General features: G+C 42.0%; 1 protein-coding gene across 1 annotated transcript; it reads left to right on the forward strand.

Annotated features, from left to right (window-relative positions):
* On the forward strand, window positions 1-27511 carry ube3c (ubiquitin protein ligase E3C). The gene is made up of 24 exons (XM_047568600.1): window positions 1-131; window positions 736-846; window positions 971-1024; window positions 1133-1207; window positions 2117-2263; window positions 2368-2483; window positions 2578-2735; window positions 3338-3491; window positions 4560-4780; window positions 4893-5044; window positions 6620-6807; window positions 9472-9558; window positions 9662-9819; window positions 9976-10202; window positions 12946-13050; window positions 13183-13270; window positions 15874-15971; window positions 16201-16333; window positions 18502-18749; window positions 21118-21330; window positions 23444-23632; window positions 23726-23792; window positions 23910-24040; window positions 26370-27511. Exons 2-24 carry the CDS (start codon window positions 781-783, stop codon window positions 26538-26540), a joined length of 3246 nt encoding a protein of 1081 aa, XP_047424556.1. The 5' UTR covers window positions 1-131; window positions 736-780; the 3' UTR covers window positions 26541-27511.

Genomic DNA, 27511 nt, shown 5'->3' on the forward strand with positions numbered 1-27511 from the left:
CGGCAGTAACCGGAAGTAAGTTAAGTTCCCTGTGTTGTGTTGATTTCCAGAGAGAAGGAAAAGAAGACTTGACGTTTGGATTAACCTAAGCAGCATTCTCAGTGTTATTGTGTCTGCTTTAAACGTCAAAGGTAAACGATTAATAGGTTGTTGGTTTGTTCTTCTCGGAGCTGTGTCCTGTAAAAGAGACGATGTCAAAAAGGGCCATGCTGATGGTTGGGAAGACTCCCCCCCGTGAAGTTAGCCTGTCTGACTAGCCCAGCTAGTTAGCCGCAATGCTAACTTCAACAAAATCATTAGAAGTGTACATACGTGAATGTGTTTTTGGACATGTCATCAATAAATGCGTTGCATTTTCGTGTCTCGTCTGCTAAATCGGGTAAAAAAACCGTAAATATCCTTGTGAAGCCCCTGACAGCTGCTGAGTCATTAGCTAGCGAAGGTAACCGGCTAGCTAACTATTGTTGCAACAAAACTGAAGGTATCAGCCGGTTACCTAACTGAAGTTAACCTTAGGTCTAAATGTTGAACAGTTATCCACAAAGACGGTCATGTCTGTTTTATTTCGGTGCAAAAATTGAAAACGGTATGCGTAGCAACGGACCATAATGACTGGGCAATCTGTTAGCCGAAGCTAGTTGTTTATAAGTCAAACGTCAAGTTTAATTTCTGTATTGCTAGCATTGGGGACTTTTTTGGACATGCGAACTTATTTTGTTTCATTTTCTCTTTCAGAAATTGGTGGCAACGCGTAAATCAGTCAATGGGAAAAGTGTAACAATGTTTAGCTTTGAGGGAGATTTCAAGACGAGACCCAAGGTATCACTTGGAGGAGCAAGTAAGAAGGTAAGTGTCATCTGACATGAAATCAGTGGAAATAATGCTTGTGTTGTTCATGAAAATAAAACATATTTATGCTTCCAAAAGTCCTAAAGCATACACATTTTTCTGTTACTTTTATTACTTTTAGGAGGAGAAAGCATCTCTGTTGCACCGCACTCAAGAAGAAAGACGAAAGAGAGAGGTATGTTGCTTAATGTGAAAGGACAAAGGTGCAGCACTAAAACAAAATACAGTTCAAATTAGGTTTCACAACTTTATTGTGTCTAAGATTTGTTCTTTTATTACTTAGGATGAAAGGAAACGCCTGAAGAATGCCATTATCATCCAGTCCTACATACGCGGCTACCAGGATTTGAAACAACAGGTATGTTGGCTTATTTTCTAACGCATGTAAGTTTTATACTTTTTTTATTACCTTCAAAGTTATAGATGTTTGCCTGCAGTGTCTTTGGTCTGTTTTTGAGTAAATCTTTCAAATGAGAGACATAAAATAAAAGTAGGGACAAAGAATAACTCAGTCTATATGCAGAGTTTATTTTGGGGACAAGTGAACCTGAACCTTATGAAAATTTGGACACTGAGTATTGTGAGACTAATTTAAGGTCAAATATGTGAGTTGTATCATTATATAACCATTGGTGGTTTGTGAATGGGGCTTCCTGTCTGATGTGTTTGCTGGTCCAGTAAATATTGTGTTTTTGAAGACTTTGCCATCACTTCAACAGGATGGCCGGTATTTAGCCTCTGAAATAACCAATGAGCATTTGTCTGATGCAAATTTGTGATTGAACCACCATTATTTCTGGAAGGCTGCTGATAAGCGTTCATGTCCTTTGTAGATGATTTTTATTTTGCTTTCCTACCTTTAAATACATTTACAGGAAGGATTCATCAGTCATTGTTGACTCATTTATACAGATACACATTCAGTTCACATGTTTGTTGGCAAAATAAATAAGTTACAGAACCTCCAAGTATTGTCTTGACTAGTTGGAAAGAAAAGTGGGAGACACACATTGTCATGTTTCAGAATCACAGTTATAGCCCATGCATTCTGCTAAATGGTAGCAGCATCCAGTTAAGTCATTATACTGTTTTTAGACAGGTTGGCTTATTGAACATATCACCTTTTGTTCATGACATCACCCAAACAAGACATCTGATGAAATTCTGAATGCTGAATAATTGTATGCACATTTAATTTTACTGTATATTTTGTTATGACACTAGTCAAAAAATATTTACAAAATGCGACCTGAACTTTCCCCTCCAGTATGCCATTCAGAGGGCTAAATTTGATGAGGGTGTCAGCCAGACACAGCCAGGGGCAGGTCAACATGCCTTGGATGGTGCCGCTCTCTGCCTCTTATCAAGACAACTCATATTTTTCTACAGACAAAGTGTGGATGCACATAGATTGGTAAGAATGCAAAATGTTTTCGATCCTTTTAACTTGAAAGTGTAATTTTACAAATGTATGAGTCAAAGCCTGGTGTGTGAAAACGTTCCGTGTTTGTTTTCAAGATTTGGTTGTGCCAGAACTTGGTGAAACACAACGGCCAGTTTGTGAAGCTGTTGGTGGGCCCACAGAAGCAGACATGTATGTTTCAGATCAAGAGGATCTTAGGCTTCTGCTGCAGGTACAGTACTAACACATAAATAGAGAGCAAGCTGGCTGGATATTTTAAGAACCTAAAGTTTCCATTATCTCATGTGTCTGTCTCCTCCACACAGACTCCTGCAGAACTGCACGGATGACATTTTAAATGTTGCAGTTCCCATGCGCATGCTAGAAATCTTTTCTTCAGAGAGAACCTATCTTCCTGTTATTCCAGATGCTAACTATGTAGCTTCGTTACTCGAGCAGATTTTGCACTATATGGTACAGAAAGGTAAGTTTGTGTCGTTGTCTTATTGTACATTTGTTCAAATGTTGGATGAAGTAGCGTTGATGTTGCTGTCCCTGCAATGATTAAGGGCGTGCATGATTTATTTTTTTTTTAGTTTCAGTATCTCAAATACTGATCTTGTTCCACAGTTTACTGTAGCACTGATGCAAATAAAAACCTTCTCAGGTCTCATTGTAAAGCAGTAAGTGTTGTACATGCATGTTGAATGTGTGTCAGTATAAATTTGTCTCAAGTGTTGAGTACTTTTATGTGCACATGGTCAGTTCTTGCTGTGACTAGTACCTGAGTGCATACAGTCTTGTGTGCAGGTCAAGTACATCTCAAACCATTTGTAGTTTCCCAGACATATGACTCATTTCAATAACATACATGTTAACAAAACGTCTTGTTTGGTCTTTGGTATTTTGAATGTTTTGAAACTTATTTTACTAGGAATTGTGTTGCTGCGTGTTGACTTCCTTTAATTTTCTGGCAAAAATCACAGCAAGTAGGACTTAAACTGCTTTTTATGTTTGTCTAATTGCATTAGATGTTTTATAAAATGAGTTTTTGATTCTTAATTCCTCTCTGTATTCACTTGCCAGGATACTACAGGTCGCTGTATATTCTAGTGAATCACAGACTTCCTTCCAGTCTGGAGTACAGCGATGCTCCCTCTATCCCTCTGGCAAGCACACTGTTGGAGCACATCCTCAAACCTCTGCACTTTACCTACTCCTCCTGCACAATAGGCGCAAGGTACAGCAAATGAAAAATGATCATTATTAACCATTTTAGATCGAGCTGGCTGCTTTTAAATGTTCTCCCCAAGATTACCTGCCTATATTAATCCTTTCAGCCTACAAATTCAGTATTTAGTGAATAAATAAAAATGAGCTTTTCATGCTGTTAGACAAACTTTTTGTCTGCAGGCACCCGAGACCAAATGTGAGATAATTTCCCCCAATTTGCAGATAATTTCACAGGAAATCTGCAGAAAACAAATTCTCCACAACACACAAAAAAATACGTAGAATAGCCTTTCAGAGTTTTATTTTATAAAATTTAAGCAAATACAGCTTTGTAGAAGTGTAAGTAACCAGAACTATTGGCCAAAGTCCTGAGCCTTCCTTTGAAGCAGCTGATTGTAAAGAGAATCTCTTCTATTGTATGTGGAAAAAATACAAAACCTGCACGGTAACTAACTTTATAAGATGAGCAGTCACAGAAGGAACACTTTCACATGTCTGTAGACTCCTTGTTCCGTACAAAACAACAGTCGAGAAGATAACTTTCCAAATAGCAGGAGCGGAAGGCCTTTGTCTGCAGGGAATTCTGTTAAAATCATCCATTAAAGTGATCAGACAAACTACAGCAGTTTTTGTCCCTTCTAGTCAGCGCTGAAGCAGTAATTGCTTCGGAGACCAATTTACAACGAGCCATAAAAGTCTCCCAGACTCGCTCGCTCACTCGAGTGCAGAATATTAGGCTGTTTGCCCTCAGTTTGGGACATTCTTAATAACAAACGACAAGAAGGCTTCTTTTCTTCTTTGAAGAAAAGCAAGGCGGGAGTGAGAGAAACTTGTGTACACACAGATTCTAACAGCTAATTATCTGACTTGGCCCACCAGATGTGTGTGACTGGGCCACACAAAGCAGCTCTGTTTGGAGAGACAATATTGGAGAACTCACACAGCAGAAAGGCCAGAGTGATGTTAAAATAAACCAGCCTTGTACTTTGAGTTATTTTTTTTAATCTTTATTTTCAAATCATGTTAACCATTTCATTGCAGCGGGTTAACGTCTGATTTGTCTGTTGTCCTATAGGCAGTTTGTATTTGCGGCTTTTACCGAGGAGTTCATCTCTGCGCCATTTACCGACCAGATCTTTCACTTCTTTATCCCGGCGCTGTCCGACTCTCGTCTCTCATTCCCGTTCGAGGCCTTCCTGAGCTCCCTCCAGGCCACGATTGACTCTTCCTCAGCAGCACAGAGTCAGGCGCCGTGGCTGTTTTACTTTGTCCTCTCTGTAGGGGAGAACTGCTTAGGTGGGTGGCACGACCTCGAGCTGTTTGTACTGCATATTGCTTTGTGTGTTAAAGGAGACTGATTTATAGAGAGGAAGATGGGGTAACGTGTGCGGTCATGATGTGTTGGCAGGCTCATTATCAGAGGAGGGTCTCCTGCTCTACCTTCGTGCTCTTCGGACTCTGCTGCCTCTGCTGCCGGTGTCGGAAAGCAGCAGCAGGCCAGAAGTGAACAGCGACTCGGAGGACGACGATGATGGTGGCATTCACCCGTTGCCCATGCAGGTAAACTGATCATGTGCACGAAGACTTAAAATATATGCACAAAAAAATGGGTCATGGGATTAAAGAAAATTGAAGTAAAGTTAGTAGAATCGTAGCAGAATTGGTATCTCCAGTGTCGCTCACGGTAGTTAAAGGCCACTTCTAACATTGTGAATGTCACAGTTGGAGTTATGCAAGTTTTATGATTTTGTTCTCCGTCAATATCCAAATAAATGCAACTTCAGGCGTGGGACCCGTGTTACAAAACACAATCCCATGCAGATTACGTTACTCAGATTAGAGATTCCATCTTAAATGTGTGTGTGGATACTAAATGAAAAGAGCCCGGTGGTATGGTTAAAGAAGTGCACCTCGGACTGGTTCTCTCTACATCCATGCAGTCCTCAACCCTTAAGACTGATCCCCGGGTGCTGGATGTGTGGCTGCCCAGTGCTCACAGTGTGATTGGTGTGGATGACTTAAAGGTTCTGAGAACAAATATGGTTTGATTTGATCTGATAACATAATGTAATGCATGCACCAAATCATTCAGGGGGGCAAATATGCTGAAAATATACCAGAAGAAGACAGAGTTGCCTTTTATCCCTTTTGAAACTGGATTAGCAAATATAATGGGCACAACAATTTCCTCTAAATGACCCAAATACACTACAGGCCAAAAGTTTGGAAGCGACATCAAATTTGTACATAATAGATCGTAGTTTCACTACGTGGCATCAAAATACACATGATTATTATATAAAGAGTATCAGAGTTTTACTTTCTTCAAAGTAAGCTCCTCTGGCTTTAACAACAGCATGACACACACAATAGATATTTATATGCAGACTCTGAAAAGCCAAAGCGTTGAAGTGAATAATGCAAACTGTGATTTGTTTTTTTGTTTCTTTAACTTTTAAACTGAAGTTGTGACTCTTGCAAATCTTCTCGACCCTAAAACTAAGCCCTTCTTTTCTTTTGCTAACATTTATTCAGCAATGTTCTGGTAAAATCAGCGTACACTTAAAGGTAAACTGTGGTTCACATCAATAAAAGCAAAGTCTGATCATGCAGTAAATACATCCCAAAATGCATGTAACTGATTTAAGAAAGGTGCTGTGAACAGAAACTTGGAAGTTTCTTCCAGACTTTTGGCCTGTGGTTTATGTACCATACATGTTATCATTCACCAAAATACAGAGCAGACGGTACAGCCTTTTCATTATGTAAATAAAGTGGGAAATACTCGTCTGTGGCTTCATTGTGAAATAAGAATATGCCGAATAAGTCGGTCTGCCATATTGATATTGTCCCCATTCAGATAACGTGCAAATAAAATTGTGTACTTGTTCAAAATAAGTACAAGCACAAATCATTTCACTGACCTTTATCTGGTGGTGCATCCTGAATTTAAGACACTGAACTTGAATTAATTCAGGTTTATTGAATCCTTCATCCTCTCATTTCCTGTCAGCCCTCTTATGTCCTCTGTCCGTCTTGGAATAGAAGACAGAGACATAGCACGGGATGAAGTAGACTTTATGGTTTATAAATAAGGCCAGCCTTCTTACGAACGCGTATTTCCTTCTCGGTCAGGACGACAGCCGGATTTCTGTGCAGCTGATAACAGAGGAGTGTGTGCACAAGCTGGACACCAAGCAGCAGACCAATGCCCTGCTCAACCTGGTGTGGCGGGACTCAGCCAGCGAGGAGGTTTTCACCATGATGGCATCCATCTGTCACACTCTCATGGTGCAGCATCGCCTCATGGTGCCCAAAGTCAGGTACGAAGACGCCGTCCGCATTAACGTACAACATTTATTTATTTATTTTTTTCAATCTCGTATCATAATATTTTACACGGCTTGTCGATATCAGCTTTGCGTCCAAAGACCTTGTTTACACACCCGACTGATTGAGAGGAAAATCGTGTCTTTATGTGTTTCCGCGCTGTAAGCAGTAATGTAAGTAACGGTGAAGCGAGGCAGGCGGGCGGTTATCAGTGGCCCGCGCCCACTGGCATTTACAACCGGCAGAGGAAGCAGGGATGTCAGGGAAGCTGTCAGCTCTGGATGAGGGCAATTACCCCTTCTCAGGTTGATTACATTAGGGCTGGGATGTCAGAGGTAGTGTGGGGAGGGGTGGTGGGTGGTGGATGGTGCATTGACTGGCAGGAGGTGATCCAGACTGAGCTTCATGGACGATCAACCTGCTCCGGTTAATTATTAGTGGAGCCGGTTGCTGTCATTTTATTGTGAGGGTGGAGGAGTTCGTGTGTAAGTGTTTTTATCGCGTTAGCAACTGTACTGTTACTCTCTAGTTTGTGGTCATTACTTTTGAAACCCTACCACACGGTCTCCGATAACAGAAACGAGGTCTGTGTAGCTGCAGTCCAGTTGTCAACTAGTGATTTCACACGGTTGCTTACACACATGCGCTCGACCAGAATCTCAGAGATTTTTTTTCAGCGTATAACTTTGCGTTCCTCTTATATTTTTACGGCTTCCTCCTTCTCCCCGCTTTTACCATAAATCCTGTCCTTCGTCTTCCATCATTATTGGATATCTGTACAAAATAATTAGCTCACCGAGAAAGATTAATCACTGCAGGAGTGGATGGGATAGCTTTACAAGAGGCTAAGGGGAGCAAATTGCATCCCGGCCTTGATTTACTGCTCTTACAGCAAAAAAAGAAAAGAGGGAGAGATGCCGGCCACTCGTCCAGCACGCTGCCTTTTTGATAAAATATGTAAAATGCGAAAAGCGTGACATAGCTGAGACCAAAATTATTATTTGATCGATCCGATTCGGTTTTAGAGAGTATCCTCTAATTTCTCTCCTAATTGTTTGTGTTGGATATTTGGTGTAATCGCACTTTGATGGTTTGGTTTCCCCCCCGTGGGTGTAGCGCCCTGTTGCTAACGGGAGTCGCTCTGATGAAAGTGACCTTCATTTACTTTTGAATGGTTGCTGTGATTTTTGTGTTGTCCCTAAATAATTATCGCCTTAATACACAAGACTGCAAAACAAATTTGTATTGAGGTGGCAAATCTTTTAAAGCCTTGCGGTATTACTTTTTTTTTATTATCATTATTATTATTGTTATTTTTTATTTTTTGCTGTTCAACGGAGATTCTTTCATTACCGCAAAATGAAATGATCCAGACATTATTCATCCAGCTGCTTTTCTCACACACACACACACACACACACACACACACATGTACACGTTACCCCTTTTGATGTCTTGACTTTGTTTATTAGTGGTTCATTCCATGATTGAAATGGGGGTTTGGGTTCTCTCAGGCTGTAAATCAGCATGTCAGCTGGCATTTAGTGCTTTGTTTCCCATTTCAATCAAACACCCGCATCTCTTGTTATGAGCCCACAGCACCGCTACTCGCTTCTCTCCTGAGCCTTGTTGCGCTGACAGATGGTCTGCGCTCGGCACGAAACCATTTTTCAAGCCGTACCGAGGGTCTGTCTGACAGTCTGCTCACGATGTTCATTTCCATTTTGGGGATTTTTGAATGGTTTTCGGTAGATTGGATGATGGACCAACATAACATTCCCCTTTTTCATTTGCACCTATTTCTTTTGTTCCCCCTCCTAGATGTGTTGAACTTTATTCCTCTCCTGTCCTGTGAATACGCGATGCAGCGCTATTGGTGTCACTACTGTCACTCTTCTCTTAGACAGGGGCCTATTATATGCAGGGGCACTTTATTTTGCCTTTTAGCTTACTTACCACATTATTGTCGCCCTCTGTGTGAAGAGCCACACAATTTAGGAGCGTACACACACACACACTTGAACAAAGAGCACCTTCACACCTTGGTGCCACAGCCCCCTTGAGTGCGGAGCGACTCGGGCGAGGTATGCGGGGCCCTCCTCGCTGTTATCATGTAATTCCCCGTGAGTGTGGAAGCATGCTGGTGCTGCGGGGTCACAGCGAGGACCAGGCGTCCCCTCCTCCTCCTCCGTCCTCCGTCCTCCATTGTCTTGCTCCCCTGGCCATTAAGTTAAATGGGGCTCCAGCAGGAAGCCAGAGGGCTGTTTATGACCCCGAGCTGGGCACCCTCACCAGCAACTAGTTTACTAATGGAAGGTGCCTCGCCTAAATAAAGCTTAATGGCTCATTTAATCTCCTTTTGGCCCCCGCGAGGTATAAAAGGAGAGAAAGGCCAAGAAATGTCTGCGAGGGAAATGTTGGTTAACAGCGTCATTTATTTTTTTTCTCCTCTCTTTTCTTGCTCGCGTCCTTTCGGTTAACAGTCGAAGTTAACAATCCCGACGTAGCAGACAGATCGGCGGAGAGTTATTTTATTGTCCCTCGCGCGGATTGTGTCATTTGATCGAAAATGCCGCTTTAACTCGGGTCGTCTTGTCGACGAGAGCTGTACGCTTAATCAAAACAAATGGTTCACTTTTATGTGTCTCTGTCCGCAGACTTCTGTACAGTTTAGCTTTCAATGCACGTTTCCTGAGGCACATCTGGCACCTGATAACTTCAATGACGACTAAAATGATCACTGGGTGAGCTACTTTAATTATCAGCGCACTGCATTTGTGTTTACACAAACTTGTTCTCGTTTGAGCCTTATACCTTATACTAACTTGTCTGCGTCCGCTCCCTCAGCTCCATGGTGCCGCTGCTCCAGCTGATCTCACGGGGGTCTCCCATGTCGTTTGAGGACTCCAACCGCATCATTCCCCTCTTCTATCTCTTCAGCTCCCTCTTCAGCCACTCTCTTATCTCCGTGCACGACAGCGAGTTTTTCGGACATGAAATGGAAGGTAGTGATCATATGTGTGACAAGACACACATCAGAGTTGATTTTCACATGTATTTATTTTCTCCTACGTCCCTTAAGCATTGCAAAATAAAAATAATAAAAAATGTGAAGATCAATATCTGTGAAAGGCGGTGAATACGTTCTCCCTCTAAAACAGGTCAGGCACAGTCCTCCATGATGCCCTTCACGCTGTCAGAGCTGGTGACTCTGTCTCGCTGTCTGAGAGACGCTTGCCTGGGTATCATCAAGCTGGCCTATCCCGAGACCAAGACGGAGCACAGAGAGGAGTACATGGCTGCCTTCCGTAGCGTTGGTGTCAAAACGAACACCGAGGTTCAGCAGCGCATCCAGGCCGAGCAGAAGCGCTGGGTGCAGCTCTTCAAGGTAACGTGCACGGTGCTGCCTACGCATCACTGCTGGGTCTGCATCAGTTTGTTTCTCTACTGATGTCTGCACTGTCATTACACGTGGATTTATTTTCTTCCATTTTTTCATTCTTCTTCATTTTTCTTTTAAAACACATTTAACCACATTTAAATTAATCAAGCCTGAATGTTTAAGTTGCAACTGAGATAAACTCCCTTGATAGTTAGAGGAGTCAACAAAAAGTTTAACTTTAAAATCTTTACTGTTCCTCTGGGTTGGGCTGTGTTTCTTGGTTTCTTGGTTCCATTTGTACTCACAAGTTGGAATTTGTAGTCTGAGCCGTGTGTAAACAGTAGAATCCTGTATTATCACTTATTATCACTTCTGATTAGTTTTTGTTGCATTGAATCGGTCGTACAGGCAGGATTTCTCGACATACACATGTTGAAATGCTGTTACAGTGTAATTTAAGCTTTTCATGTGTTATTTGGGAACTACAAGCCAAAGTCGACTAACAACGGTTTAAAACAATAACCTGGTAAAACCAAAACGGTGCAAAACACCATTGTGACAAACTGTGATTAATGGTGTATTTTTTAAAACTTTTGAGTATTTCTATAAAAATTTCCCTCACGTGGTCTTGATTGCAAATAATTCTAGTAAAAAAAATTACAGTTTTGTAACTTAAATAGCCTAAATTTAACATTATAGCAATAATAGTCTTTAAGATCAAGATTTTTTATTTTTTTTTAAACTTTAATTTCACTCTGGGCTCAAAAATTGTAAATATTGAACAGTTTCCACCAAGTTACATTCAGACATGACAAGAGTTTTCGCAGACGCCGATAACTCCGGTGTGACATTCCCGTTGCCGACTTAAATTAACTTATTAACCGGTGAATGCAACGCACCATCGTTCAATACACGGCCGGGGAGTAATGTGGGTAGTCAGAAACTTGGACTGCACTTGCGGGATTTTCAGCCAATTCAGCAGGTTGTAGAATCGGTGGTGGAACAAATTGGGACAGAATGGAAACAAAACAACCGAGTCGAGGCAGAGCAGACACATTAAATCATCTAATAAGTCATTTAAGCAACTGAATTACCGTCCTACAATAATGCTAAGATGCTGTTTTCCTTTTACACCCATAACTAAGGTTGTAAACAGTTATACGTAACACATTAGCGTCAGGTGTAATTGTTGTGTAGTCTCCTTGTGCGTTGAGGCAGATTAATGCTCATCTGCGTTAGTGGAAGTCGAGCATGTTATGCATGAGCGGGCCAAGACGAGATGGAGCACCTTGGAGGTCACCCATTGCTTATTTACCCAGAGTAAATGAGGCAGAAAACAGCATTAACTGAATTCACCTCTCATTCCACATCCTCTGTTGATTTCTGCCCCTTCTTCCCCCGTTTCTCTGTCAAGGAAACGACGCTTAAGAGACTTTGCTCTTGGCTGTTAGAAGGATTGAAAAGTGAACGCTGGCGTTCTGTGAAAGGTGGCAAATATACACCAATAGCACGTTGGGAATTTTCATAAAAGATCTGCTCAAAGGCTTCTTGTCAGCTAAAACGACCCATTAAAGAAGTGGGGAGCACGGAAAATGCATTTTCCAAATTGAACAGTGGGATTTACAGTCGGTTTAACGCCGCTGACCCCTAACACGCTAATGTTTGGTTCGTGTCATCAGCCGTCCCTCCCCATCTTTTATCACCTCCATTGTCGAGCTATCTATTTAATTGAAAGAAGTTAATTGAATGAAAATGATCATCTAAGCTTGTATTAATATTGCTAATGGAACTTTCTTCTTGGCCATGTTTGGAGAACGATGTCACGCCGGAGTTTGGGAAAGGCCCATTAAGGTTTGCACTTAACCCGATGGGCTAATTAAGGAATGCTTATTCATTCCCAGAGTCAGGGGGTAGGTCCGCTCCAAACCCATCGCCACGTGCCTTTTACAGCATTTTGCACTTGCCATTATTGCGGACTCTGGTTGCCCACCGGTGATTGGCCGAGATTGATGGTCGCTCTATGAAAATGACGTGCTTAAGAAAAGAACTCTTCGATGGAAATAATCTAGCTCGCGCATTATATGAAAATTGACTGACTGGAGCTATTATGGTAGAGTTATGACATCTGCGTGCAATGACATGCATGAGGTTGCTCGGGGGAGGTAACTTGCCATAGCAACAGAGGAGCCTATTAAATTGAAGGTTGCTCATATGATTTCCATTTTAACTTTTTGCGCAAAGAATAGTAGCACCAATCCTTAACTTATTCATTTCATTTAGATTTTCATCTTCAGCTTCAGTATGAATACAAAAGCTTTTCTCTGTCTGGAAAGCGGCGTTTTAACCGATAGTTTCAGCAGCATTTTAAAGGAGAAACATCTCTGTAACCGTGAACCTTCTGCAGCCTGGGCTACAGCCGCGCTGTTACTTGCAGCTCTGTGAACCAAAGCTGCTTCGCCGGTTGCATTCTCTGTCCGACGGCTGATGTCAGCAGACCTCACCAGTAATTAACGGGGCTGGACATTGAGGGAAGGCGTGGGTCGTTTTTCTTTTATACTCCTAGTAAATGGCGCACTAATGGCTAAATTCTCAAATTGCTTTTTTTTTTTCAGAAGACATCGCATCCTGTTGTACAGTCCTTTATCTGCCTTTTTTCCCCCCTCTACATGAAATTTATTTTGTTTGTGGGGAGACAGTTTCCAGACTTAAACGATGCTTATGTGATGTTTGTGCTTGAACTACGACCCAGGTCATCACTAACTTGGTGAAGATGGTCAAAGCTCGGGACATCAGGCGACCCTTCTGTCCAGCAGGTCACTGGCTCTCTGAGGAGGTCAACATCCGAGCTGATAAGGTATTTAATACCAAGAAAAGTGGAAGCGGCGCAGTTTATAAAGCACCATTTTTTTTTAAAAGATATTTGGAGCTGTTTTCCTGATAAGTGTAGCTTTTAGTTTTTTTTATCACCTGCCTCTTTTCTCTCCAGGTCACCCAGCTGTATGTCCCATCAGCAAGACACGTGTGGAGAACTCGAAGGATGGGTCGTATCGGTCCACTTCAGTCAACACTTGATGGTACGAATCTGTTTTTTTTTTTATTGATGACCACCTGCTTGCCAAAATGGTCCCAATGCTTAACAAACATTAAATTCCTTCATTTAAAAATGCATGGTTCTACAAAATAGAACTAATATAATAATAATAATCACAACTAACGTGACTTAATTTGTAGAAATACAAATTAAAACCACAGTAAGGTGACAAAAAAGGGGCCTGAGGACCTTCTGCGGCTGAAGAAGGGCGTCTCTAAGGCCTTTCATCCACATCTTGTGCACAGGTAATTATTATACCTGTGCACGAGCCAATACTCGATACTTAACGCTGCTGCTGCTGCGAGGCCAGTGGTGGTGCAGGCGGTGCAGCATCGCGTTGTCACAATTTGTCATCAACTAGAACAACTAGAATGCAAGCCTATTATCCACAGTGCTGTATTAAACGTACAACACAGAGCTGTGCCGTGGCATTTGGCAATGGAAGAAAATTTAGAATCGTATAATGCTTGTGTCAGCGTGATACATGGCCCAAGAAATCATGGTAATTGCTGTCCAAAGTCACCTTCTCTGTGTTTGCTATTCATATTCTATAGAGATGTGCATTTATATTTTGTCCTGTAAGAAAAACTAGGAGTTGTTTCACTTATCTCCTCCTTCTGTGGCACAAGAAGAGATAAAATTACACTGATCTCTTCACTTCACTGGGAGCGCTGAAAACCTCCGCGAAGTAATTAACCTGCCCTGTTTCCAACTTAACCACGTTTTCTCTTCATCGGCTCAATTAAGCACTCAGAGGGAAATGCACTGACGCAGGCAGGGATTCATCAGGCTCACTTTGAGGCGTCCGCGGTTTCTGTGAAGTATGGTGTGAAAACAAGCTGATAACAATGTGTGTATGATCTACCTAATGCCACTCGGAGGCTGTATGGGATAAATTCAATTAGTGTGAAAGTACCTGATGAACTCGGCCACATCTGGTCCATGTGTTTGTCTGGCCTTTTCTCATTTCCTTAAATGGACGGGCCCGTGGCTGATGAATGAGCAACGTATTGACCACTCCGAGGCCATATTTCTCCCCAAAGATGGAAACCTGATGGGAAAATGCAGATCAGATTGACTAATTGAGCAGAATAATTGAGCTGCGGTGGGAGAGCGGTTTAGCTATTGTGGCGTTTTTGTGTTTGCCATGTAGTCTAAACCCCGAGTTTAATACAAAACAAACGTCGGCTTGATGGATCAAGCCCAGCAGCTAACAGTTGGGTTAATTAAAAGTGTGTAATTAAAAGGCTGTAGGATGGAAACGTCTGTAATGGCTGCCCTGTAAACAGTGGACGGAGTCTTAATCACGGTGAGGAATGATAATGTTACACACGGAGGCTCGGGGTAAACTCACTGGGCTGTGAAATGGTACCAGAGTTGGCTCTATTCGCCTGTAGCTAACACTGACTCCAAACACGTCATCACATAATTAACTATCTTCAACCATTTCTGAGTCTTATTTTAATTTATATTAACAATGTAAATTAAATCAAATGTCGACATTTTAAAGTCCTTATGGCGGTTTTGATCAGATTGAGATGTTTACAGGTTCAGTGTGCACTGCTGCATACGCGGCTTCAGCTATTTTAATATCTGCATCCACCCAATCCATTCTGAGACTCAATCCATACCAACCAGTCTGCAAAAAATATACTTGAACCTGACCTACAACCCCCATTTGTAGAGGTGGGAAACAAAATATCGATATGGCAATATATCGCAATATTTCTTCTTCTGATTAAATATCGATTTTAAAAGAAAAAGTCGTGCTTTGGTTTGACCACGATAAACTGGAAATGGATCATTTGGATTCATATTGTTTTTTGACTCAATTTGTCCAATAAATTATTACTGTAATCTGATGTACGCACATACAATCTGTATTTTAAGCTGAATTTAAAATTTCTCAGTGAACTATGTAGAATATTGTAATATATCGCAATAATGTATCGTGACTCAAGTATCGAGTTACGTATCGTATCATGAAGTCATTGCTGCCCATTTACCTGCTAGTTAGTAAATATACTTTTAGTTTATCCATGTAGGTCTTTCCTTTATTTTTTCTCACCATGAACTACAAGCAGCTACATTTTAAGTTACCTTGAGTAAAATATATCTATAGCAGCTGATTTCCTCTATATTATTTACTTTACTCTCAGGTTACAGCACAAACTTATATATCCTCAACAGTAATACCTTTTACAGTGTGTTGTTACGATCCTCTTGCTTTTCTGTGACTGCAGTTTGTTCACTTTTCTAAGAATAGGCTACAGTGTTAGATGTGTAGATGTGAGTATTTATAGTATTTGTTCAGACTATAATAGATCAAAGATTAAACTCACTGAGGAACTGTTAGAAAAAGGCTGAGAGAAGGTCAACTAGTAATCACAGACTAGACTACAGCTGCCTTGTCCCATGAGATGCTAGTACGATCAGCCTTTTAAAGTTATGTATTTATATGATTGTTTATGTTGTTTATTCTGCTGCAATCAGACTTTTCAGAATAACTTCATGTGTTTCTGGATGAAAACGTATGTGATTGTGCCGAACAATCTAAAATGTTCTACGTCTCGTGTCTTTGTGCAGTTGGTTCAGAGCCTCCGCAGCTGTCTGTGTCCGAAGAGAGACACCTGGCCATCCTCACAGAGCTCCCCTTTGTAGTTCCCTTCGAGGAGCGAGTGAAGGTATCACACTGCTCCCTCACGCTCGACTCCAACGTGATGCATTTTGTATATTCTGTCTAAGGATCTTCCTGGCATGACGGTGTAATTTCAATATGTTTTCTGTGTGTGTTGCATGCATTCGTAAATAGTTTAACGTATTATGCAATAAAGATAATCATGATTGACATACACCGTGCATGCATAAGGCTCCGTCTCTGACCCTGCTGCTTTACTTCCATCTGTCCTGTAGATCTTCCAGAGGTTAATCTACGCTGACAAACGGGACGTGCAGGGAGACGGGCCGTTCCCCGATGGCATCAACGTCACCATCAGACGCAACTACATCTATGAAGACGCCTACGATAAACTCTCTCCAGAAAACGGTACATTTCACTTCATGTGTGCATTATTTGCGAGAAAATTCAGCAGCGCTGTATAAACTGCATTTATTTCAGGACACAGGCCGCGGTAAACACGGCTCCTGAGACTCTGGTCATGCTCTATAAAATCTCAGTATCGAGGTTCAAGCTTCTGGTTAGCATGAAAGATGAAGGTTAGCCCTCTCCTGCTTGCAGAGTATTGAATTTCAGCAAAGAATAATTGTGGTTCCGATTATTATAATGGATCACATAAAAGCGGAATCAATTATTTTAAGTCACCTCTTTTGTGTTTGAATTTGAAAGGGTACTTCAGTGGGGGCAATCTGATTAAAAAGAGTAGTAGGAGACCTGAGCTGAAGACATGATCTATGTCATTTATGTGTCTATAAGTTATAGCTGCCTTGATTTATCACTGTACATTAATTATTCTGAAAGATGACCTCTTTGAGAATTTGTTTTGAAATATTCAGCAGGTCAAGAAAGTGCTTTCTTGCAAAACACGTTTGTCGGGAAAAAACGCAGCACAACGTGACCTGGGAATTTTTTTTATTTTTCTGAGAGTTTTGTGATTTATTTAGTGCACAAGTTAATACGGTGGACACTAACAATAATGATAATAAGTAAAAACATGCTATTATTTGTAGAATTAGACAAATAAATAACTCTGAAGCAGTGTTTGTAAAAAGAAAGCTGGAGAACATACATTTACAAATTACAATAAACGATCACTCTGCAGAGTTACTTAGAAATTTAACCCGTGACAGTTTTACAAACAAAACGGCTAAATGTAGAGGATACATTAAAGTATTGTTTTTTGATGTCTCTGTATACAGGACCGTACATTATAGAGCTTCTTTGACTTGAAATATGCTCCCATGTAATGTCAGACACATCAGTAGTAGGTTTTATTTTATAAAGTTACTTAAACATAAATTACTATAGTCCTATATAGACAATTACATGGATAATAACTGTGTGGATTTATAATTCATACACTGTATTTTTGAGCCTATATTGGTTATTGTTCTCTGTTTTAGTTGTATAGTTTTAATTTCAACTTTTGTTTGTTTTAATTGCTGAATTTATTGTGTGGACACCAGGACGACTAGCGATTGCTTGGTGGAAGCTGATGGGGATCCAAATAAAGAATAATGAATAAAGAATAGTAAAAACTTTGAGTAATTAGAAGCTAAGAAGACACTTTGGCTGAGTGGTGAAATGTCCACTTGCCTTTGTTTTAGCTTTTTTGTTTTTAGATAAACCGTGACTTTGATGACTGAGAACCTTCACATATATGAGGGGAAGTTGTGTTATAACAGATGCAATTAATCCTCAAGCTTTGTCAGTCTGTGACAATGGTCCAAACTTTTTAGTTCTGTGATAAGTGTGGCAGCACAGTTAATTAATTTAAATTTTAATTGTGTTTTATGCCATTTGCGAAACTTACAAAATGATCAAAATTGAGTAGATTTCCTGCTTAGATGAAAAAAAAAAACATTATTTAAAAAAAACTAAACAATATTAGACGTAGCTCTTTGCTGTGCTGCTTCGATCGTGTTGTCCTCTTCCTTTCACCCCATTAATTCCCGTCTCTCTCCACTAATTCTCCAGCCAAAGTATGTTTGTTAGGTCAAAGCTGATTATTGATCCTTTTTAAGTAAAGAATTTATAAATAATTTTATACGATACTGGATATTATGGCCGGCTATTAAGAGGTAGAATGTAAGATGGACATAAAAAGGCCAGTAAATAAACTGATCCACTTGATCACCCAAAGATGTACAGGAGGCTCATTGGACGAAGGTAAAAATGCCCTTTTAATGAAAACAGCTCAAATTTATTTAACGTAAGTATATAATAAGTCAATGATGTAATGAGTCAAAAGCAGCTGTTTTGTTAAAATTTTGAATCCTATTAAGAAGAAAATAGGTTTATAACCATTATTAAGTGGGAACATAACCATCAACTCTCAACAGAAGATCCTGTTAGTCTGAAATGATTTTCCTGTTGACTGTAATGACCGTAAAACGAAGAAAAATCACTGAGGGTCTTGGTGACATTTATGGAGTGGAGATAAATTGTGTTTATGCTGACCATTATTGGACAACGTCTTGACCATTTATTTTATATTTTTATGAGTTCTTCCTAATGTCCCGCTTCTTTCACATCAGAACCGGACCTGAAGAAAAGGATTAGAGTCCACCTGCTGAACGCTCACGGCCTGGATGAGGCGGGCATCGACGGCGGCGGCATCTTCCGCGAGTTCCTCAACGAGCTCCTCAAGTCGGGCTTCAACCCCAACCAGGGCTTCTTCAAGACGACCAACGAGGGCCTGCTGTATCCCAGCCCCACTGCTGAGATGCTGGTGGGCGACTCCTTCACGAGACACTACTACTTCCTGGGCAGGATCCTCGGAAAGGTGAGCCCTTCACAGTCGTCCTCGTGTAAACCCGAAGCGCGTGTCTCTCTTTGAATGAAAATATGAGGCTTGTTTTGGCGTTCGCCGCGGCGGCTGGCGCCGTCGTTTCTTTCTTAAAAAGATTTCAGGGTTGGGGTCGTAACTTGAACCTGGCACCCATGCAAATCTCTAGTTTTGTTAATTAGCCCCCCCGTGCGCAATTTGTTGACGCCGTTGTTTTTCTGACCTTTCCTTCCTGCGATGGCACTATTTATTAGAGCCTAATGTTTCTAAATCATCCTTAATGCACGTGGTAGTGATTGTTTGTCAAGATGCCCTCCTTGTTGGGGGGGGGGTTGCAGGGGAGGGTGGGGTGGGGGGGGCTATCATCTCAACCTGGAGAAGAATTACCTCATGACAAGCGGTCGCCTCTCAATTAGGGCTTCCATTAGCCGATGATTCCTACCTCTTGTTTGTGTAGTGATTGCATTTGGCTGGCACTAAATCAGCAGGCCCTCAGAGACAGGACATAAATAAGCGTTCAAAGCATGTGGTAATAGCATTTTGATCTGTTTTACAGTCAGGAACATCCAGGTCTCTTCTCTCTTGCTCGGCCCTGGATGGTCCGGTCCACTTATCAGAGCATCGCAGCTCCTCCTCCTCCTCCTCCTCCTCCTGTTCCTCCTCCTCCTGTTCCTCTTCTCCTTCTGTATTCCATGCGAGTAGGAAATGATCAATCAGCAGCTACAAGCCTCCCCCCCCCCACCTCATGCCTTGCCTCACCCCTACAGTATTGTGCTCTCCATAGCTAATGGTTCAGGCAATTAGGTGGGGGGGGGGGAAATTAATTTGAATTTGACTTTCAATTAACCCTACCTTAAGTTCTTCTTTCTCCATAAAAATGGACGTTTGAGTGGCCATTTAAGAGGCGTATTGATATTTGTTTAGTGCCGTTATTGCCTGGATAAAAGGCAACCGTTTATATAGATTGGGATTGCATCACCGCTGCCGCAGTGTGCACAGTGCACATTGCGGCTCAAAGGACACGGGAGATTAATATTGTTAATTAATGTCCGAGGCGTGCCATTGTTGTGGAGGTGATGTATTACAGGCAGGAGTGGCTTGTCTAGGGTACTCACTGAAATGGGATTGAACATCAGAATAGAGGCCGGTCATCATCCTTCTTCCTCACTTGTCCACCGCGCTGACAGGCTGAAAGATTTAAGCCACAAACAGGGAAACATGAAAACAGGTTACTTCGCTTCTGTGGTCCCGATCGTTCGAGTCAAGGATTAAAAAGCGAATTTAATCGCGGTCGAAGCCGCGAAAATAACATTTCTCGTTAGGCGGCGGGAACCTGTGAGAGATGCTCTTTGTGCTTCATTTGTCTCTCATTAGCTTCATCAGCAGCGGCCTTTTCACTTCATAAACCGCAAAAGGTGAGGACTCATTGATCCTCCTCAGTTTCTAAATCCAGACTTCTACCAAGAACCTCTGCAGATGATAACCCCCCCCTCCTTTGGAGGCGTGTGAAGTCTGCACCCCTGATTGATAGAGATGCGTTTGAAAGGCATTATAATTTTATTGATTCTTAATGTTGTAAATTAAGGAATTTATTTGGCAGCTAACAGAATGCACCTGCAATGTTGTTGGCATTTATTCCACCTGATGGTGCCGCGATCTGCTTTAATTGCGTTGCCACTGCACTCACTTATATTAAAAGGCCCGGGCCATAATAATTAATTCTTTCCAGCCCAAGTCATTTTGGCACAATTTCTGGCAATAAACGCCCATAAATAAAGTACGCGGCACTGAAAAAATAAGGCTACAGGTTTTTTCCATATACTTATTGCTGCCTCTTCCCGGCACAAGTGTTATTGATAGGTTTCAAGGGGCCACGCGGCGCATATGGTCTGAAACGAGCGGCGGCCACGGGAGAAATACTAAGTGGATTATTTTGCATAAAAAATAGACAATGTTTGAAGTTGCGCAATTAACCTGTGTTTAGAAAATAGCCGTGATTTATGCGCGCGTGTGTGTTTAAGATGCATGCATTATGGAAATCCTCTAGATTTATAATCCATTTAGCTGATGCGGTCAGGGTTTTTAGCGCTATCATTTATAAAGACCTGTATATTTTAATGCCTTCAATGGGCTCTTTTTCTGACTATTCCAGTACATTAGCTTTGGGTTTTATGAGTCACCTGCCCGGCTGTGGTTCTTAATGGCGTTTAAGGTCAAGGTGAGAATTGGCATTTATAAAGTTTGAGTCCAGTGAAACAGGAGGCGTGTGGTGCGATCAGACCTTATCGACTACGGCAACTGTAATGTTTTGTGTTTGTGCATTGAATTATTATTGATAGTAGTTAATACTGACATTTCTTCACAGGCTTTGTATGAGAACATGCTAGTGGAGTTGCCCTTCGCCAGCTTCTTCCTGTCAAAACTCCTGGGAACCACCGCAGACGTGGACATCCACCATTTGGCCTCGCTGGACCCAGAGATGTATCGCAACCTCCTCTTCCTCAAGAGCTACGAAGGCGACGTGGAGGAGCTGGGCCTCAACTTCACCGTGGTCAACAACGACCTGGGAGAAGCTCAGGTGACTGGGGGCCGGGGACAGGGGGGGGGGAGAGGATAAATGATTCACATGTGCTTATTTTCCATCTTTGTTTCAATCCCGGTCAATACCTCACGATTAGCCGTCCTTCCTTCCTCCTGTTTGGTTTCTCTTTGTCCCGTTAATAATTCATTTCCTTCATGATGGTACCACTTTTCAGCTCTGGGAGAGATAAAGCACGTCGCCACTGTCGCACTAAGCCCCTGCTGCGGCGCAGGGAACACAGCGGCTCTGTTGACCGTTCCACCTGCCTTTTCCCCAGAAATTATCTCAGAACACGCCTGACAGAAGCAGCTAGCTGCTCTTAAGCACGCCCCCCCTCCAAAGCTCAAGGCTGCGGAGACGAGCCACCGCCGCCCGCCGCCGCCGCCGCCACTCCGAGTAACCTGGGCCCAGACCTGCACTCTACACGGAGCCCCCTGTTTGCTCAAGGCCTTAACGCGTCTTATTAGCTCTTCTCAAACAACACCTGAAATGGCTGAGTTACAATGTAGCCCTCCTGGTCGCAAATAGGGCATTGCAAACACGATAGGGAAAACAATTTGTGAAAGATTAGGCACACACCCGGGAGCAGTCTGCCCTGCATTTGCCCTCGTGAGATAGCCAAAGCAAGCAAGATAACAACAGTAATTCTCTTACATTAGCACATAATCAGAATCCGCTGTGAGCCAGAAAAAGGCAGAAAATGATTACCTGTCAGCGAGGCCACATGCAGCACGGGGCGAAATAACAGAAACTCCTCACATTATAGCACAATCTAATTCAGTATCACTGCGCTGAATACCTGCGTGGAGCTTATCGATGAGTTTTTGTCGAGACTGCGTCAGACGGGTGCTGATTCATGTCTGTTGCAGTTTTTGACATAGTTTGTTTTGCTCCTAAACAAATATCCTGTTAAGTCAGTTTTTGTGACACTCGTGTGACTCATTGTTGGTGCAGTCGCATGTTTCCGAGGGGATTTTTGGGAAAACCTTTCTTTTCCTATAATTGCACAGAAAGGTTTGTAGGAACTTGGCTGACAACATACTCGATAAAAAAATATTGAGAACAGTAGTTCATGAAATACTAGTTCTTAGTTTTTATTAGGCCTAGTTTTAGTGCGGATCGTCCTGATTTATTTCCACATTATGCTTAAATGTGTTAAAATATTTGTAGTTTAAGTTCGACAGTAACTGTTTTTTTAATTTTTACATTTGCTAGATGCTTAAAAAAAAGAGAAAAATGTAGAAAAATGTTTTTTTTTCACTGGGATTTATAAGGAGTTTCCAAAATAAATGGAAAATAAAAGTGAGTAAAATAATATTTCTACAAATAATGCTACAACCGATTTATCCCCACGTTCACAGCTCCCATGATCGGCACAAAACGTTACAGCAAGTTCTTCTTCTTCAGTCTCTTTGTCACCTTTTGGTTTGATTCAACGTTTGTTTAGTATGAATCATGTGTGGTGGTGCATTCTTTTAACCCTGATCTGGCACAATATCTAATATTATTCACCAGTGTGTGTGGTTTTCATTTTCAAATCTTATGTGCAAGTTGGAGATTAGCCTGATGAATATTTGTGAAGTTTCTCCTTAAGGTTGAGATAAAACTCCAGGATCATAAGTTGAAACACAACATCCCACATATATGAAAAACCGCATCGGAGAAAGACGATCATTTTATTTTGTCCTCCTCCTCGGAGCCATGGTATCATCATACATCCAGCTTTATGAACAGAGATGAGCACATCTTATCAAGTGCTAACTGCTCTAAAGCTAATGAAAAGAGAGCCCTGGGCCAAATTGTATTGGACCAGATGTTCGGTGGACATGCTATATTTAGAAACACTGAAGTGCACTTAACTGGGCAGAGAGCCTCACCTTTAATCAGAGCGTGATTGGAAAACATTTTAAATAACTTTCTGTGATTGAATTAAATCCGCCTGGCACAATTAAACCAATCACATTGTTGGTTTGTCATCTGGCACCTGAAGCCAGGAGCGATATGCATAATGAATATGGCGACCGAAACCACGCAATGCATCAGATTTAAACGAATATAATTGAATATTAAAATAGGACCGTTTAAAAGCCTCGTGCCCTCTTTGATCCAGGTGGTTGAGCTGAAGACGGGAGGCAAAGACATCCCCGTGACCACCGCAAACCGGATAGCCTACATCCATCTGGTGGCCGACTACAGGCTGAACAAGCAGATCCGGCCTCACTGTCTGGCCTTCAGACAGGGCCTGGCCAACGTGGTCAACCTCGAGTGGTTGCGCATGTTTGACCAGCAGGAGATCCAGGTATTCTGCACGTGGCGAGCCAAAAAAACGAAAACCCTGCAAGCATTTACTATAACACACAGAAACTACAATCTGCTGTTTACATGTTGATAGGTGCTGATATCCGGGGCTCATGTGCCAATTTGTCTCGATGATCTCAAAAACTTCACTAACTATTCAGGTAGGTGCTGCTGCATCATTAATCGGCATCTCTAGTTCCGGAGGTTCCTCGGTTCATGTAGCTGTAATGAGGGTATTTTTCAGTATGGGGGTTAATAAATTACCGTCTCTCTCTCAGGTGGGTACTCGGCTACCCACCCTGTGATCCAGATCTTTTGGGAGGTGGTGGAAGGATTCACAGATGAGGAAAAGCGCAAGCTGCTGAGGTTCGTCACCAGCTGTTCCAGACCTCCGCTGCTTGGATTCAAGGTGAGGGTTCAAACCGGACGTGAACTCCCCTCCAACTCGATCCAGCTTTTCTCCTCCACTCTCCCCCGCACTTACTTCGCAGACTTTGCATACTACCGGCCATTCGCCATTATCAGCGAGGTTTTCTAAGCTCAACAGAGGGGAGTGTCCCCTCTTAATGGGCTTGTAATGAAAATACCCAGACTGATAACGGCGCTCAAAATGATCATTTTCAAATTATGCGGGCGATAAGACGAGGGCAGCGCGGCGGGGCGGACTGTTATCTCCGCGTCAACTGTTGTTTCATAGTTCATGACCTTCCTCTGTTGAAGAACTCTGTCTGCAGCTCCGTGTTTGTGGGCTTGGCTGCAGACCTTGGCTGGACAAATATTGTCATTCTGAACTTGGTAGCAGGTTGAACTTTTCAACTTTGTCCTTTTGTGAGACATGGCAGAAGGATGTTAGGTGGATATACACAGAAATGATACCCATCTACTTCTGAACACTGTTTCAACAAGGGCTGAATTATTATGGCTAACCAATTTCTGAAAAGATCCCCATACTTCATCTAACCAGAAGCTGTAATGGTGATCGGATTGGTTATTGTACTCCTTGTTACTGTCGTTGGTTAAGAAACCTTTATTGATATTCTGCAGTAAAAGCAAAGGAACAGAACTCACCTTAAATGTGTCAAAGTACCTTCTCTCTAAATTTGACTTTGGCTAGTGGGTGGACACTCTGCCCCTCCCACCTCGTCCTCTCCCCGGGCTGTAAAGGGAGGTAATTCGCGGGGGATCGGCCCCTGACCCGGCCCTCCGCTCAAGCCAGCTAAGCCTTAATTAGCTGTCTCGAAACGGCCCAGGATTCATTAGAGGAGAAATAGCTCTGTCAGGAGAAACCATTTAAAAAAGATGATGGAAACGCTCTTTTTTTCTGAAATGATAGCCGCGGTAATGACACTTTCTCAATAAGCAACGATAGTTTAATACGGTAATTGTCAGAAAAATGGGGTCATTATGGCTAAGCCCCCGAAGAGCCATTTAATCGGGCGAGTGTGGCCGGGCCGCTGCGCCGTGTGCGCTAACTTTAGATAGCGGGATGAAATGAGGGCGGAGCAGCCTGTGCGTCGGCCTGGCGCGTGATGGAAACGCTCGGTGTCACGGTCTGTAGATGAGGTGGCCTCATCAGCACCGGGCTAGATTTAAAAAAATGCCACATAGACAACATGAAATGACCATTCCTCCCGCGTCTCATCCAAAGGTCAAACCGTGGGCCTTTTTCCCCGCTCAGTACCTTTCAAGCACTAAGCTGATTTCCTAAATTTATCCTTCCACTATATTAGCTTTGCGCTTAATGTCTCTCTTTTAACATTTATCCCCTGGTGGAAATTGACATTTATTGCTTAATCTGAATTGGTTTTGGGAATTGTGATCATTAGTGCCACGTGTTGAGTCACCTGTCGTTATTCATCCGTCTTCAAGATGGTTCAAGTTTCTCTCTGTGACAGGGCATCTACACAAGTATGGAAAGTTTGTAATTTGATTTTATGAATTCCAGGTCTGGAAAAGTATGGAAAAGTAAAAGTTTCCAAGACTGTTGCCACTGTTCAAAATCTAAAAAATGTTGTTTTTTTTAAGACGCTTAGTAGCACAGCTAAAATGTTTATGTGAAAACACACAGTAGGCAAAAAAATAATCTTTTTGGGGAGATTGGCGTGATGTCCATCAACTTTTTAAAGTAACACTCACACTCTCAGGGAGTGAGTATATTACTACATTCTCTAAAATATGCGTTTTCCTCATCCATTCTTTCCAAAACAGTTTGTTGAAATATGCTAACCGGCGTTTACAGGCTGTAGTGTTTTGAGATGTTTTGCCTCCAGCTAAGCTCCGCCCCTCAAAATACATCACACTGTTTACAAACAGCGAAGAGGTCTATAGGGAAATGTGAATTCTCAGACAAATTCTTGGCTCACTCAAGTTATAATTTGTTTAATTTCTGATTTATTCATTTAGTTTTGTATTTGACTTACTTTAATTACTTGTTAAAAAGTATCTTTTTGTAAAATCTGGTACTTCAGATGTTCATGTGCAACTTGAGTTTATCTTTAACTTATTTGTGTGAGCTACAGTACCTAGCTATGATCTTCTTGAAATTATTTGATGACACGAACGCATGTAAATTCAGAAAATTTTAAAACTATTTAACAATTAATTCCCCAATTTATCTAAATGATAATAAATTAGATTTTTTTTATCAAGAAGTCTGCAAATTAGGGCCTGGAAAAAGTGTGGAATTTTGAAATTGCTGACGTGTCAGGTGCTAATCATCAACTCGTATGTGGGAACAGGAGCTTTACCCGGCCTTCTGCATTCACAACGGAGGCACCGACCTGGAGCGCCTGCCGACCGCCAGCACCTGCATGAACCTGCTCAAGCTCCCCGAGTTCTGCGACCAGCACCTGATGAGGAACAAGCTGCTGTACGCCATCGAGTCGTCCGCCGGCTTCGAGCTGAGTTGAGCAGGGCGACGGCTCCTCTGCCTCTGCATCCACGGACTTCGCAGTAAAGGACTTAAAAATAGAGGAGGGAAAGCAAATGATGCACTGGGCTGCCTGGTTTATCGTGTGCTTCTTTGTGTACGTGTGTGTGTGTGTGTGTATGTGTGTGTGTGAGTGCCAAGCCGAGGGTGAGGAAACACTCACCCTTCAGACTGAAAAAGAGGGTGAAAGGGTGAAGTGGGGGGGTAGGACGCCTTTTTTTTTTTTTTTTTTTTTTTTTTTTTTAAATCCTCGTTGCTTTTAAATAATTTAAATGTTTAATCACTTGTGAGAACTCTTCAGAAGTACAAATGAATTTTGAAGTACCATGTGCTGAAATAAAAACGAGATTAGCACCTGCTCTGTTGTGTAATCTGGCATGAACGGAACGGTTATTTTTTCACCAAAGATTACGTGGCATCATGTAAAGAAAAAAGGCAATATAACAACATGGGGGATAGACTGTAGAACTCTAAAGCCACCTTGTGGTGTGCCAAGGGCTGCGGAGGCGGAGGAGCTTTTGTGTACAGCCATTGTGTATTTTCATGTAGAGGTCATTGAAACTCCAGTTTTTTTTTTTTTTTTTTCCGTTTCTCAAATTAGTATTATGACTGGTATTAACTGTCATGACCCGGTGACTTAAATGTGCACAAGCGCCATCTGAAGTGTAGGAGTGAGTTCTATTGCTGGTTTAAATTGGGGGAAAGGATTCTATGATTATGGTTTTGTGAATATGTATATGTTTACAACTACTCTTCTATTATTCATTTATTCTGTATTTGTACAGGTTTGTTTTTCTTTCCTTTTTGTGTGATGACTGGAGGCTCTCTGTTTCCATGAACAATCTCTTCTTCCCTGGTCGCCACCTTGAAAGTTTGCTCTTTGGGAGCAACGGCATTTGTCACGTTGATAAGGCTCGCAGATCATCAGTATACCAACAGGGTGGGTGGGGG

Source organism: Mugil cephalus, chromosome 18 (assembly GCF_022458985.1).
Source record: "Mugil cephalus isolate CIBA_MC_2020 chromosome 18, CIBA_Mcephalus_1.1, whole genome shotgun sequence".
Lineage (NCBI taxonomy): Eukaryota > Metazoa > Chordata > Actinopteri > Mugiliformes > Mugilidae > Mugil > Mugil cephalus.

Bases quoted from the DNA above. Each gene is read 5' to 3' on its own strand.
- ube3c (XM_047568600.1), top strand. From the start codon at position 781: ATGTTTAGCTTTGAGGGAGATTTCAAGACGAGACCCAAGGTATCACTT. The intron at 10,203-12,945 runs GTAACGTGCACG...ACTACGACCCAG, and splicing joins GCTGGGTGCAGCTCTTCAAG to GTCATCACTAACTTGGTGAA. The intron at 13,271-15,873 runs GTACGAATCTGT...GTCTTTGTGCAG, and splicing joins ACTTCAGTCAACACTTGATG to TTGGTTCAGAGCCTCCGCAG.